The sequence below is a fragment of the Mya arenaria genome, chromosome 1, assembly GCF_026914265.1.
Source record: "Mya arenaria isolate MELC-2E11 chromosome 1, ASM2691426v1".
In the NCBI taxonomy this organism is placed as follows: Eukaryota; Metazoa; Mollusca; class Bivalvia; order Myida; family Myidae; genus Mya; species Mya arenaria.
The window spans coordinates 18,270,534-18,284,501 of record NC_069122.1 but is presented as its reverse complement, the minus strand read 5'-3'; the positions used below and the strand labels follow the sequence as shown (position 1 = coordinate 18,284,501).

General features: G+C 33.1%; 1 protein-coding gene across 2 annotated transcripts in view; it reads left to right on the top strand.

Moving 5' to 3' along the window:
* The first annotated feature begins 2,097 nt into the window (after nucleotides 1-2,097).
* Nucleotides 2,098-13,968, top strand: part of LOC128238833 (wolframin-like) — a 35,953-nt gene continuing 24,082 nt past the window's right edge. The window contains exons 1-5 of one of the 2 annotated variants that reach the window (XM_052955109.1): nucleotides 2,098-2,276; nucleotides 2,644-2,903; nucleotides 5,445-5,642; nucleotides 7,325-7,455; nucleotides 8,255-13,966. In XM_052955109.1, coding sequence (XP_052811069.1) covers nucleotides 2,714-2,903; nucleotides 5,445-5,642; nucleotides 7,325-7,455; nucleotides 8,255-9,865 — 2,130 coding nt within the window. In that variant the 5' untranslated portion in view covers nucleotides 2,098-2,276; nucleotides 2,644-2,713 and the 3' untranslated portion in view covers nucleotides 9,866-13,966. Of the gene's footprint in view, nucleotides 2,277-2,643; nucleotides 2,904-5,444; nucleotides 5,643-5,694; nucleotides 7,456-8,254; nucleotides 13,967-13,968 lie in introns of those variants that run through there. The other variant, XR_008261780.1, reaches the window with a different exon arrangement.

Below are 13,968 nucleotides of genomic sequence, written 5' to 3'. Positions count from 1 at the left end.
TATTATTATTATTATTATTATTATTATTACTTTTATTTTAATTATTATTATTATTATTATTATTATTATTATTATTATTATTATTATTATCATTATTATTATTATTATTATTATTATTATTATTATTATTAATACACAAACGTGTCCAGTATGGAAGAATTCTTTGATATCTAAAGATAATGGTGTGGTTCCAGTTTCCCTTTAAACTACTAGTATATAATTTGGTGTTGAACGTTTCATTCTAATAATATACTTTAAAAACTTCAGTTGGACTCTTTCATTACCAACTTAGTAACCGTATGTCCATATTTCTGCACCATAAAGTAAGATTGGTTTCATTGTTTTATTGAATAAGTTTATTTGAATATCAAATTGGTAAATTGAGTCTTATGCAGTTTCTGAGGAGTCTAAATGCCTGAGCTTCAACGTACTTTTCAATGTACTTTGTTTTTATATAAAGTTCACGTTATATTAAACAGCACGCCTAGATACTTATATTCTTTTACAGTATCAAGCGGTTGATTACTAAGTGTAAATTTTAAATTTGATGGTCTACCCTTAGAAAAAATATTGCATCTTTAGACTTTGTTGAATTCATCTTCAGCTTCCAAATAGTGCAGTAACTATTAAAAACATCAAGCGTGTTTTGCAAACCGGTTACAGCTTCTGCCATTATAGTTATATCATCCGCATATACCATAATAAAAGTTTCAAGTACTGAGGAAATTCATTATATTCGTTGAATGATATTGAGATTCCGTTTACTGTGGGTAATGACTGATTGTTACTATGTAGATCATTCGAGAAAAGAGAAAATAAGAGAGATGAAAGATTTTCTCCCTGTCTTACGCCTTAAGACGCGAAGAAGCCTTGTAAGATGATAATTGTTTGTAGTATGAATATTGAAAAAAGGGTATTTAAGGTATTAGTAAAAATCTCAAGTTGGCCTTAAACTTTAACCTGACACAATGAACTCTTAAAGACCTAGTTTAAGCCTTCTGTAAGTGACCCCCCACCAAAAAACACACACAAAACAACAACAACAAACAACTGTGTACAGTACACAACCTCTGTGTATTGATCTTAATGTACTTGCCTTGATTTATCAAATCTCCGATTTGAGTATCCTGCTGTGCAATTTTGAAGGTTTTATTATAGAAATGGACCCTAAATGGCCCTGAGCCAATACATTAATACACAGGGAATTGGCCCCCACTGTGACACCAGTGTAATTACTATCAGGAGATGCACAGCAAGGGATCATCTTGCCAAACATTCCTTAAACTGGGCCTTTAACCTTTTAGTATGTTTCTAAGCGAGTCAGGGATCAAACTTTGTATATAGGCTACTAAGGAGTTTTGTAACCTCAATGTATGATGGTCCTAAGCAACTGTGTGCAAGATTAAGTAAATTGAATGAAGGGTATTCTGTTGGAAAATGCCAGCTTGCACTTAAATATTAATTGGGTAGTATAGCCTCCCCATTATTCGAGTAGTAAAGCTGGAACATATTAGATTTTTTTCTTAATAAATTTAATCAAATGTATTCAAAATCCCGGCCTTGAAAATACGATAAAGCCCTGACTTTTTTATGAATTCATCAACACGTTTTAAATACAAGTATATCAAAACACAATTTAAAGCTATTTTTATGTAATATGAATATCTGATTGAACGACACCAAAGAACAAAAATAGGATTAGTGACCTTGACATTTGACCTTAAAAATAACTAGTGGAACTTTTTGGAAGTTTTTTATGTTTGGACACTAGAATTGTCTCAGACGATGAACTTCTCGATTTTATTTGATAATGTGTCCAGGTTTGGCCTTCTTTCGGTGGATTGACAAATGACAAGACTAATACTGAACTATATTTGTTACATGTATTCTGGGCTGGTGGCCGTATATTAAAATAAACACTATGCAGATATACTTCCGTTTTCGGTTTCATGTATAATAAAACTGATTATCGGGTTACGCACTCTAGAGAGCAGTGAGCAAAAACCGAATGAAAATAAAGATCTTAGATGATTCATTACTTGACTTGAATGATATTGTTTAAGTAGTCATAGTTCTGACAATAAAACCGTTGTTAAGACTAAACTGTTGCCTGCTGCCCTTGAATGGGACATAGCTACGCTCCAAACAAACAACCAGGAAGAACTTTATCCAGTCTGATATTGAAACAAAATGCCAAGTGTGTGGTGAAGAACCTGAAAGTCATTTTGACCTGAAGTGTCCTTCATTAGATATAATTCGTGGCGCCGTTCTTCCAGGTAAAGCCATGCATTGCAACAATTTGTGTTCACAAATATTTGATGACCTACATATTGCTGTGTAGTTGTAGGTGATTGTCAACTGGTGGCCTGTAATCACTTATATATATAAATTAAACCTCAAAAGCCTGAAGTAATGCACATGTTTTTACGATATCTCCACGACTTAGATAGAGCCAGACTCCTTATGCTTAGAAGTACTGCTGCCCGGTTACCCGCTTGCAGTCAACATGTATACATATATAATTATAATTTATTATATACATGTATCACTCAGAGTAATTTAACATTTGTTAACATAAGGCATATATTTTTGATAAATGTGGGAACTTTTTATATGAAATAAAGTGCATATTTAATTGTGCAGAAAAGGTTTATCTACGCCAAAAGCGATTCTCCTGACAAGAAGGGAAGGTCAATACAGGAACAGCAACAGAATGGCGGAAGGCAATGCTGACAGTCAGTTTAATCGTGGCACACGGTTCTTGGTACTTGCTGAGTCCAAAGATGGCGCAGAGAGAGATAAATATGGAAGAGAGGCGATCAGGTGTTTTGTTTCGGCATCCATTCAAGGAAATAATGATGCCACCATCAGACTCAAGGGTTTGCTTGAGGGTGATAGCAAATGTAAATATTGATATTATGTTTATTCATTTCAGTGTTTTTTCTCATTTGTTTTTGTCAATGGGGCCTAGGCACATCCGATATTATCATGTCGGAAATAGCTCATTTAGCTAAAAAAAAGCATTAATAAAGATTATTGTGTCTTGTGAGATACATGTGAGATGTATGCGTGAATATTGTGACAAAATGCAAACAGTTGTGAATTTTTAACAAAAAACAAAACAAAGTCCCCTTTATGATTATGGACTTAAAAAAAAATTAAGACAATAAGACTAATTAGATTGACAATTGGTAACTGTGGCACTTCAGAGAAACATAAAAAGGTCCAAATGAGAAATATTTCCCCTGATTGGCCATTATAGTGGATTCCCACATGTGCATCCCTCATCAGATACCACATAGCTTATCAATCCCACTTCTGTATTTAAAATGAGGTTTTATCTAGGTTTGGGGTACATGTATGTCGTTGGGCTGCCATACAGAGATTTTAATATAGCTTTGCACAATGTTCACGATGAAAATATGCCTCGTCCAAAGCCCATATCTGTACGTAAATTGTCAATGTTGCACTTAAATTATTTGTCAAAAATTCTTGTTTTATGGTTTGACCAGCAAGAAACTTGGCCTTTGCATTAGAAAATTTTGAAACAGTTTGGCACAAATGTTCACTATGTATAGACAATGTGTCATCTGCAAGAGCCAGTCTTTGCTTTACTTTAGTCTTACTAAATACAACAACAAATACACAATATGTATCTTCATACCAGACGAGCAGTTTATTGAGGGATGATACACTATACATGTAGTACTGAAGCAAGCACTGGGCTCAAAACTCCTAAACTGTGCAACCGACAGGCCAGATAAAAAACAGAGACGGTTAATTCTGGAAACCTGTGCTCGTTTGCCAAGTGTTGGCACACAAAGAATGAATGTTGAGCCTCATTCATTTGTCAGGATTCAAATTCATGATTTACATACGACATTATCTTTAATGGGTCATAAATTAAAGATGTATACAGCGTGAAGTGGACTGATAGAATGACCACATACCAACTTTACACCTATATCATGAACTCTTCGTGAAAGACTGTCCAATACCTTACTAATATTGATATTACATATATGTAGGTTTAAGGTCATGTGTAACTTAAAATCATTGTACAATTCTTTGTATTTGGATTGTCTAAGCTGTAGCTTGGCCGTGCATTGGGAGAATTTTAATAACTTGGCACAGATGTTCACAGTTACTACACACAGGTCTGTAGGGTAAAGGTCATGGCTCACAAATTCCTTTTTTTTGTCATGACTTACATCACGCATTTGGGGACTTAATAATATCTGCACATTTTCACCATGACAAGATTGTATGTCAACAGCAACACTCATGTCTCTACCTCAAATTTCAAGGTCACCGCTACATGTAAGGGAATTTGGTCAAAATTCCTCCATTTTCTATCTTTGGTCAAATAAGGCAAGCGCTAAAGTTTGCATGAAGGCACTCCTGTTTTATCATTAGGAAGAATATAAACCATACAAAGATCACTTGTCCTTATTAACTGAATACTTTTTCAGCTGTGTTCCTTTCTCAACTGTATAATGATATTGGTGGTGTTCCGGTCAAGGTTTTGGTCACTAACCCAAGGGATCATTGGTTCAAGCGAATTATTCGAAGAAAAAGGTTTTCTGTGCCCTGTAAATCCTTACATGTAAATGTTAGTTTGTTTTATAAACATGTATGATATCTTTTTAACAGGTTTTCTGTGCCAGGGAAATCCGTGTATGCGCATGAACGTTTATTTGGTATAGTATCTGTTCAGAGAAGCAGTATATCTGTGCCGGGGAAATCCCTCATGTACATGAAAATGTATTTGATATATGGTTTGTTAACCGTTTAGCGCATTGCCGATTTGCCAACATTTACGACTGCAGCATATCAGGAGTGAGACCACAGTTATTTTTACTATATGTTTCATATAAACACTAACCTGGCTATTCACTTTAAAACAGTTCCAATTGAAAAACAAGTACATGGCTGCTGTACAACAAACCAAGACACAAAATTTAATCACAAGATAACATAGGGTTGACCAATTCGTTGTCTCAGAAAATTGATTAGTAATTCATGACCCTGAGGTCAAGACGGAATAAGGCTACAACCAACCAATTTACATAGTTCCACAGGCAATGATATTTCCATATTTTACACTGAAAACTAACAGGTTTTGCAATACAGTGTCAAATTATGTTCAGCTCTATACAAAAAGGCCACCTGTTTCTTCTCTTTCATTCAACTTTAATAAAATATTGATACTTGAACACAACCACTCTTTTTTCTGTATTCACATCCGGATCCGGTCAACGGGGGGGGGGGGGGGCAGATAACTGTGTTCTTGAGACATATAAAAGCGTATTGCTACAGGCACACAGGTTTTCTGTTATAGGTAAATATCATTCTTATTCATCAGGGTGTACGCATAGCATCATCGCTCTTTTGTCAGGAATCGGAAAATCGCCGCATGTATATTATGTACATTATTTTTTCAGGGATCAAAGATGACAACAAAGAGGATGTCATCTGGTGTGTGTCTAACTCAAACGTTGAGAAAACGATCCGCTACGCTGCTCGGGCACTGTTTCTCAAGATCAATACCACCGATAAAGACGTCATCTCAATTAAAGAGTATACTGACGCTGTCAAGAAACTGCCCAAGGGACATGAGAAAAGGCTGCTTATAGCTGCTGGTATTGAATAAAAACATTATAAGCTTTGAAATGTATTTCTAACTTCAACGTAGAGCATGATCCATTTTATGATAAATTTTATCTGTTTTTCAAAGAAATAAAGTTGATTAATTGCCATAGCCTAGTTGGTGTCGGCTATTCTTGCAGTCATGCAAAACTAAAGGAATCTTGGACCGTAATAAGAAGACATCTTAAAGATGCACTCTTACTCCCAAGTACCACAATTCATACAATTGTTTTAATATACCAAAAAGTATTAACATGTCGAAAAGAATGTTTCTTATGAAGAATACCGAATTTAATTTGAAAGGTGCAGAAAACACGGATTTTCTACCTTATGAGACAATAAAAGATCAAAGTATATATTTTAAAACTCACCAATCATTTAATTGTTTTGGGTTTTCTGCCATTAAATTCACGGTTAAAATCTTGTTATCTTTAATTAATATTTTCCATAATTGCATTATTAAGTAAGAAGTTTTGGGTTTAAGGTTTATTACTCAAAATGTATGTTTGTTAAACATGTGTATGTATTGATTTTGAATAAGAGTGTACCTTTAAGTCATTTCCTAACTTATTTCTTTCTTAATTTAAGTTTCTCACTTTTCGTAATAATGATATAATTGCTTCATGATATTTGGAATAATTTCATTGATTTTTTCACAAAACTATTCTTTTATGCAACTTTCTTGATACTTTTCTTTTAATTGGACATACAAAATTGTAGGACATTGATCAAAGTTAAGAAATTTGTATTATTGTAAGGTATTTGCTTCCTGATTCCTATGGTAAATGAATGACTAAAGTATGTTAAACATTAAGCTATCACAGTGTTTATATAAATATAAAAGAAACTTATCAAGAAAATAGCATAAAACACAGTTTTGTAATCAAATCAATGAAGTTATTTTGTTTCAACCGAAAAAGAGTGTATCATGATCTATTTTACATTTTTGCACACATAAACCGTTCAAAAAGGCATCAAAAATTGTTTGTTTCAGGTTTCCCGACCTACCATATTGTTGGTCCTGATACTAAGACTTTTTTTCTTGAGAAATAGTTTTCATTCATTGGTTTGATTATTTTTCTTTTAAAAGTTAACCATAAAGTGTTTTGGGCTTTTAACAAAATCAGTGATACTTATACTGATTGACTAGAATCATTAGATGTTCTTAAGAATATAACTTATAGTTGTTGGAAACAGAAAAATCCCAATAAGTAAACTGTCAAATAAATCGACCTCCCTACCCTATAAATCTTTTAAAAAAACTCAACTCAAGCAAGGTACACATATAAATGATGACTATGATCATGTGTTTAGCAATTAAGATTATTTTGACTTAACTTTTGGCTTTTTCTGTTTTATACAAACTTGTTTCTTATAATGTCAGTTAACAAATTTCCAAAGTCAGTTGATATTCTAGCGGTCAATTGACTGACTTATCTCTGTAAATCGGAATATGTACCATTCAGTGTCACTCACCCACACGTATCAACTTGGCCCTCACCAGCAACCATTTGGATAGACTTCGTAAATAGACGCATTGGAGAAACCAGAACTACTGTTGGAAAAGCAGTTTGCTTAGCGTTGGCCCAATAATTAATACAGTAACTATTGTATTCTTTTGTAAAGACTAGCTCAACTCAAGTCATTTGAATAATTTCAATTTAATGTGTTGTAGGGAAGAAGATGGGAGACACCATATCAGAGACGGAGTTTGTGAAGCTTATGTCGCAGCAAATACAGGGCACTGTGACCTTGACTGATTCAGAGAGGTCAGCGGCATTTCAAGCTGCGAGTCTTGGGGAAAAGGTTATATGATTACCGTAGTAACCTTTTTTATTGTAGATTGCATTCTTTTTACCTCATCTATTCAGTGAAGAAAAAAGTCTAGGTATTGTAATCGCCTTGGTGTTGTTGTCTTGGCACTGTCTACATGCACAGTCTGTTTAGCCATAACTAAAAAAAATGTTCAAAGATATCGATATGAGACTTAGTTCACAATGTTACAAATGATAATATGCATATATCGTCACCTTGTTGCATGAACTCTGCTTCTATTTCTATAAACAGTTGAGTTATTTAACTATGGAGACGATATATAGCATTGCTGATAAGGCATTACTTTGGCTCCGAACACTTTTTAAGTTATGCCCATTTTTGATGACAAAATATGAAGACATTTAAATCAGCATGTTGTTATCTTGTTAAGTTTTGACTGGCTCACCGCAACTCTTTGAGTATAATTGTATTTATACATTATTCATCAAAGTTTTAAATTTGTAATATTATACACTTTTTTATATTTCCCCTGTCTCAGTTTCAAAATAATTACATATTAAACGCATATAGCGCACAAGGATAGAAAACGACGTTATTTTAGAAATGATGTTTGGTTTGAATACTATCTTGTACGCTTTTCCGAAAAACTACAGTCATCTTTAATTTTATATCCTTTAAAGGCATATAAAAAGGGAAACGTGAACACCAAACGTAAATATTTCAGTCGTGGCTATGCCATTCGTGCAAAATAACTTTTGGTGCTGACAAGTTGATTTATATTACGATGGTTCATGACTTTAATTTACATTGATAATCAACTGTATTTCAGATTACAAAGTACCCCAAAGAGTCAGCTGCTGTCTCTGGCGAATTTGCCCTGGAGTATGCGTCACGTAATGGGCTCCGCATGGTTTTTGGATGTATACCCGTTGATCAAATCAACTTCTTGATCCTATTCTTCATTTCTGGCTACATATCGAAGACATTTTTACAATTCATCCTGCCATTGGGAATGTTTTACATATCGTATGCAACAATTATCATCACAACAATACAAATACTCCATAAGAAAATGAAGCTCAAGGAATCCTCAGATTTTGCCAAAATGTTACATCATTATTACGATCGTGTCGACGTTGATCAAACTCAGTCTCAATACGCGTGGAATTCTCTTCCACTATATCTTGGGTATTTGGTGGCTATGTGTTGTGTTGTGACAAGTTTTTCATTGGCTGACAAAATGTATATTCCCTGCTCGGAGCTGTGTGTTCTAAACTCCGTGATCTGCGGCATTTGTTTTGTATACATCAGCGACAGTCATGCTCGTGTTACCTTGCTATTCCTCTTCTTTCTTTCAAGGTTGCCAGTTTTCCTCCAGAATTTCCCAAACGTCCCAGTATTGACATCCATTATCGATGTCTTGTCAGGAAATATATTTTCTGTAGATCTGTACGCTGGCTTGACACTCAATGTTGGCATACCATCTATTTGTTACAGTCTGATTCCTGTGTTCTTCATTCAAATGGCGAGAGAGTCTGGGGTGAGCCGGTTAGCTATACCGCATCTGGTGTGCTATTTCTGGTTTGAGTTAATTACAAAGATGTACCCTTTCACGACATGGTTTGGCTTAGCTTATTTCTTCATCGAAATGCCTTCGTCAGACATGTTCGGAAAGATTGTTATTACGCTTTTGATTGCTGGTATTACGATTGTGCTCTCCCTAATAAAGAAATTCGTGGGTGGTAAGTTTGCAATTCTGGCTATAACTACTCTGATATTTGTTAAAGTTTTACCCACTGAAGTAGCCCAACATGGACAACTGTCTTCAGAGAGGTTTACGTCTGTTTGCGACGCAGATATGGAGAGTTTTATGAGCTGTCATGCTCTAAAGGGTACAAACGTTGTTTGGAATGGTACAGTGACAAACTTGAAAGTCACGTCTGTAACAAACGAGGTCAATTCAATGATGGACATTTTTCCGGTCTCCAAACCATTAAGAGACATTTACGGCAAACGTTATGATTGTGATGATGAAAATTTAAATGTTCATGGAAAAGCTTTCTGTAGTCTGATGGTTGACCTTGGCTATCTGTTTGGCTTAGAAAGTTATGACAAGTATGCATTTAACATCGAAGTAGTACTTCCAAATAACATGAGTGCGGTTGTTGATGCCGGGTCTAACTATAAGAAGACATTTCTGGCTCTTGAAGAAGGGGATGAATTGGAAATCAATGCTACTATAGCTGATGCTCTTGCGAGGCCCGTTAAACTCCATCCCAAGAAACTTAAGTGCCTGAATCGAGACATAGGTGTTGAAGAGGGTGAAAAGGATGATGAGGATTTGCATTTTGATATGTTACAAGCGGCTTTCAGTGTGGCGTTCAATTTCTTCTGGCATCCTTTGGTAGAGTATGTTCCTCGGACAACTAAAACGGAATAAATGACTGGATAGAGTATGGGTTTTTTCTGGGGATTTATATGAACAATTAATTTTTCATCTGAGACTTTAACTTGTTTCTTATTGTAACACTACAATTAGGTGCAGCCGAGTTTGAACGGCAGACTATTTACATCATCGAAAATAATCGACTATTATGTATGATTTGAGCTCGGAATAATTGGTTTAATTCTTGCATTCTGCTGAGTGGTACAAAGTGAGTCTAGAAGAGTCTCTTTCGCATACTATTATAATGAAATACATTGTGGATTATGTTTCAGTGCTTGATAGGTAACAGCATATTTTAAGGCAGGTATTACAGGGGACAAGATGTGTCCAATTCTGCTTGTTCTTATCTTGAATTACGCTCTTGATGCAAGTTGTGTATTTCTCTTGTATAAGATTTAAATGGTTAGAAATATAAATCTCACAAGTAAGCGTAGATGACCTGTTTAATCATTTATAGGGAGTTGAAGATTGCTATCTATTTATAATGACTTTCCGATAGAACAAAAATGGCGTCTGTCTCAATGTTTCAAAGATAAGAATATTGGTACAACACATATGAGCTGCAACGAGCAGAAATAGATCTTACAGTTTGACATCAGCAGGCATAACAATGATGTCATAGTTTGAGTAAGCGTAAATTACAATGTATGATGTCATATTTTGATGTAAGCGGAAAATTACAATGTATGACGTCATATTTTGATGTAAGCGGAAAATTACAATGTATGATATCATATGTTGATGTAAGCGGGAATTACAATGTATGATGTCATATTTTGATGTAAGCGGAAAATTACAATGTGTGATGTCATATTTTGATGTAAGCGGAAAATTACAATGTATGATGTCATATTTTGATGTAAGCGGAAAATTAAAATGTATGATGTCATATTTTGACGTAAGCGGAAATTACAATGTATGATGCCATAGTTTGATGTTAGCGGGAATAACAATTATGATGTCATAGTTTAAAGTAATATCTCAACGACTTTAAGCCTGTTTTTTCGGTAACAAAATATATCCCGTTACAACCAATAATGATTTATTACAAGATTTGATCGCACGATACGGTCGTTGATAAGATGACCCCTGTATTTAAAATGAGTATCTGTTAGATGATATGAAATAACTCTCAATGATTAAAAATGGGAGGAATGTGTGTAGCGATCGAGCCTTTCTTAAACGTTAAGATATAACTTCAGGTCATTTAACTGACTAAGAATACAACCTCTTTGGCTGACACATTATCGACGTAAAATCTTACGCAGGGATAGTGTATTAGATGGGTGGCATAAGGTGGACTATTAAACACCGAACGTAGATTTTTTTAATGATTATTGATAATTAAACCTAATACTTAATGATTGCCTATCTGCAATTTTATTGGCTGAAAATGTAGTTTGTATTCCAAAAAACTAGATTGAGTTTTTTGTTTTCTCATCTGTGTTAGTAAGATTATTATTGATGTAACTTATTTATTTAAACTAAATTGTAACAGTACACATGTGTAACATTTGTTTTGGACTTTTGTTTGCACTGTACTGGAACTATAGTTAAAATATAATCAAATGCATGATAATTTTAATAAGATTGAAGTGTAGGTTATCACTCTATTTGTTTTGTTATCTTATTTGAAGGTTGTGCCCCAGACTACAGTCTGTGAAAGAACAAGTTTTTGAAGAATGTATATACTTATTGATAAAACATTTCATAGTATTTAAATATAGACGTTTTATAAATGTGTCCATTTGTTTTCTGTGTTAGTTTTTTAGCATCACATATTTATATATACTGAGTGTATTTTGTTCACAATATGCAGTTATGTAGTTTCTGTGATATATTTCTTAATACTCGTTTTCTACTATTTGCAAAGGTTTTATTTGCAATTACAAGCATATTATTTTTCTACATGTGATGACATTGTTATTTACTGAAATCATATACTCTATATTGGTGTTGATGTATCATATTTTGTAGATCTAGCAGGGGTAAGGGATTGTTTGAGTGTATATTTGAATTGTTACTATACAATAATGAGTCGCGAAGCATGACACGCAGAAATTGATAATTAAGTTAAGATGACGTAAGCAAACACTATGACATCGCAGTTTGTTGTTACTAAATATAAATTGTGGTTCTCAGAGTGTGAACTTTAGTTAAACTTTAATAAAATGAGTGTTAATTTTAACCTGCTATAAAGTGTAGGTAATCACTATTTGTTTTGTTATCTTATTTGAAGGTGTGCCTCAGACAACATTCTGTGATAGAACAAAGTTTCGAATAATTTATATACTTATAAATAAAACATTAAAAAGCATTACAATAAAGGCATTTTATAAATTTGTCCATTTGTTTTCTGTGTTAGTTTTTTAGCATCACATAATTATATATACTGAGTGTATTTTGTTCACAATATGCAGTTATGTAGTATCTGTGATATATTTCTTAATACTCGTTTTCTACTATTTGCAAAGGTTTTATATGCAGTTACAAGTATATTATTTTTCTACATGTGATGACATTGTTATTTACTGAAATCATTTACTCTATATTGGTGTTGATGTATCATATTTTGTAGATCTAGCAGGGGTAAGGGATTGTTTGAGTGTATATTTGAATTGTTACTATACAATAATGAGTCGCGAAACATGACACGCAGAAATGGATCATATAGTAAATATGAAGTAAGCAAACACAGTTTGTTGTTACTAAATATAGAGAAGTGGTTCCCATAGTGTGAAATTTAGTTAAAATTTAATAAAAGGAGTGTTAATTTTAACAAGTTATGAAGTGTAGGTAATCACTCTATTTGATTTCTTATCTGTTTTTGAAGGTTGTTGCTCCGACAACATTAAGCAATAGAACAAAATTTCGAATAATTCATAAAACTTTAAAAAGCATTTGAATGAAGATATTTTTTATAAATTTGCCGATTTTTCACGTTAGTTTTTAGCATTACGTAATTATATATACCGAGTGTATTTTGTTCACAATATGCAATGTAGTGTCTGATATATTTGTTCTTTTTCTACTATTTGCAAGGGTTTTTTATGCAGTTGCAAGTAAATTATTTTTATTATGTGTAATATTTTACCACATGTGATCACATTGTTATTTACTAAAATTATATACTCTATGTTGATGCTGGTGTATCGTATTATGTAGATCTAGCTGGGGTAGGGATTGTTTAAAGATTGTTGGGGTGTATATTTAAACTATTACTAAAGAACAATGAATCGCGACACATGACACGCAGAAATGGATCATAAAATATATATAACGCAGGCAAACAGTTTGACACCACAGTTTATTGTTACTAAAAAGGAACAGTGGTTCCCATGAGGTAATTTACATTTTTATATTATTTTCAAAATTGATAAATCAAAAACTTATTTTATGATATATACCTGCCTTTCATGGTTATGATTAACTTTTTTGTAAAACAAAGTATATACATAGTGTGCCTGTTGCAGTGTTCTGAGATTTGTTTGGTTGAACAAAGATTTTGCAAATTGCTTGAATTATCTAGTAATTTAGTTATTTCTTAAATCGTATGCACACTAGCTAAATGAATCAATTTAACCTTGTAAATTATAACACTGAAAAAATGTAATTGTTAAAAAGTACACCATAAGTTCTAATGCCAATGATTTAATTACACTTAAAAAAAATGTATATTTGTCACATATACACTTCTTGAATTATTGATAACGCATAGCTGACTAATAACAGAAGGTTATTTTTTGGTTTATTATATAGAGTACACACATGGTCGGAAGTACATGTGTTTTTATAATAAAATCGGACAACTCCCCCATCCTCTTAATCATTTTTATATCGCTATATGTAATATATATTAATTAATAATATTTGTACACGTTTATGTACATTTATGTTCTGGTTTAATATGCTAAAAGATCTCATTGTTATTTAGTTTACTCAACAACTGAAAATAGTTTATATTTCCATATTGCTTGTTATTTTCCTATTTAGTTTTATGATTGTTTGTTTTATAAAAAAGGCCTAAATATTATGTTAAAATGTGCGCACTTTTCTTTAATATACAATAGATCTTTTTCAAGCTTCAAAAATAAAGT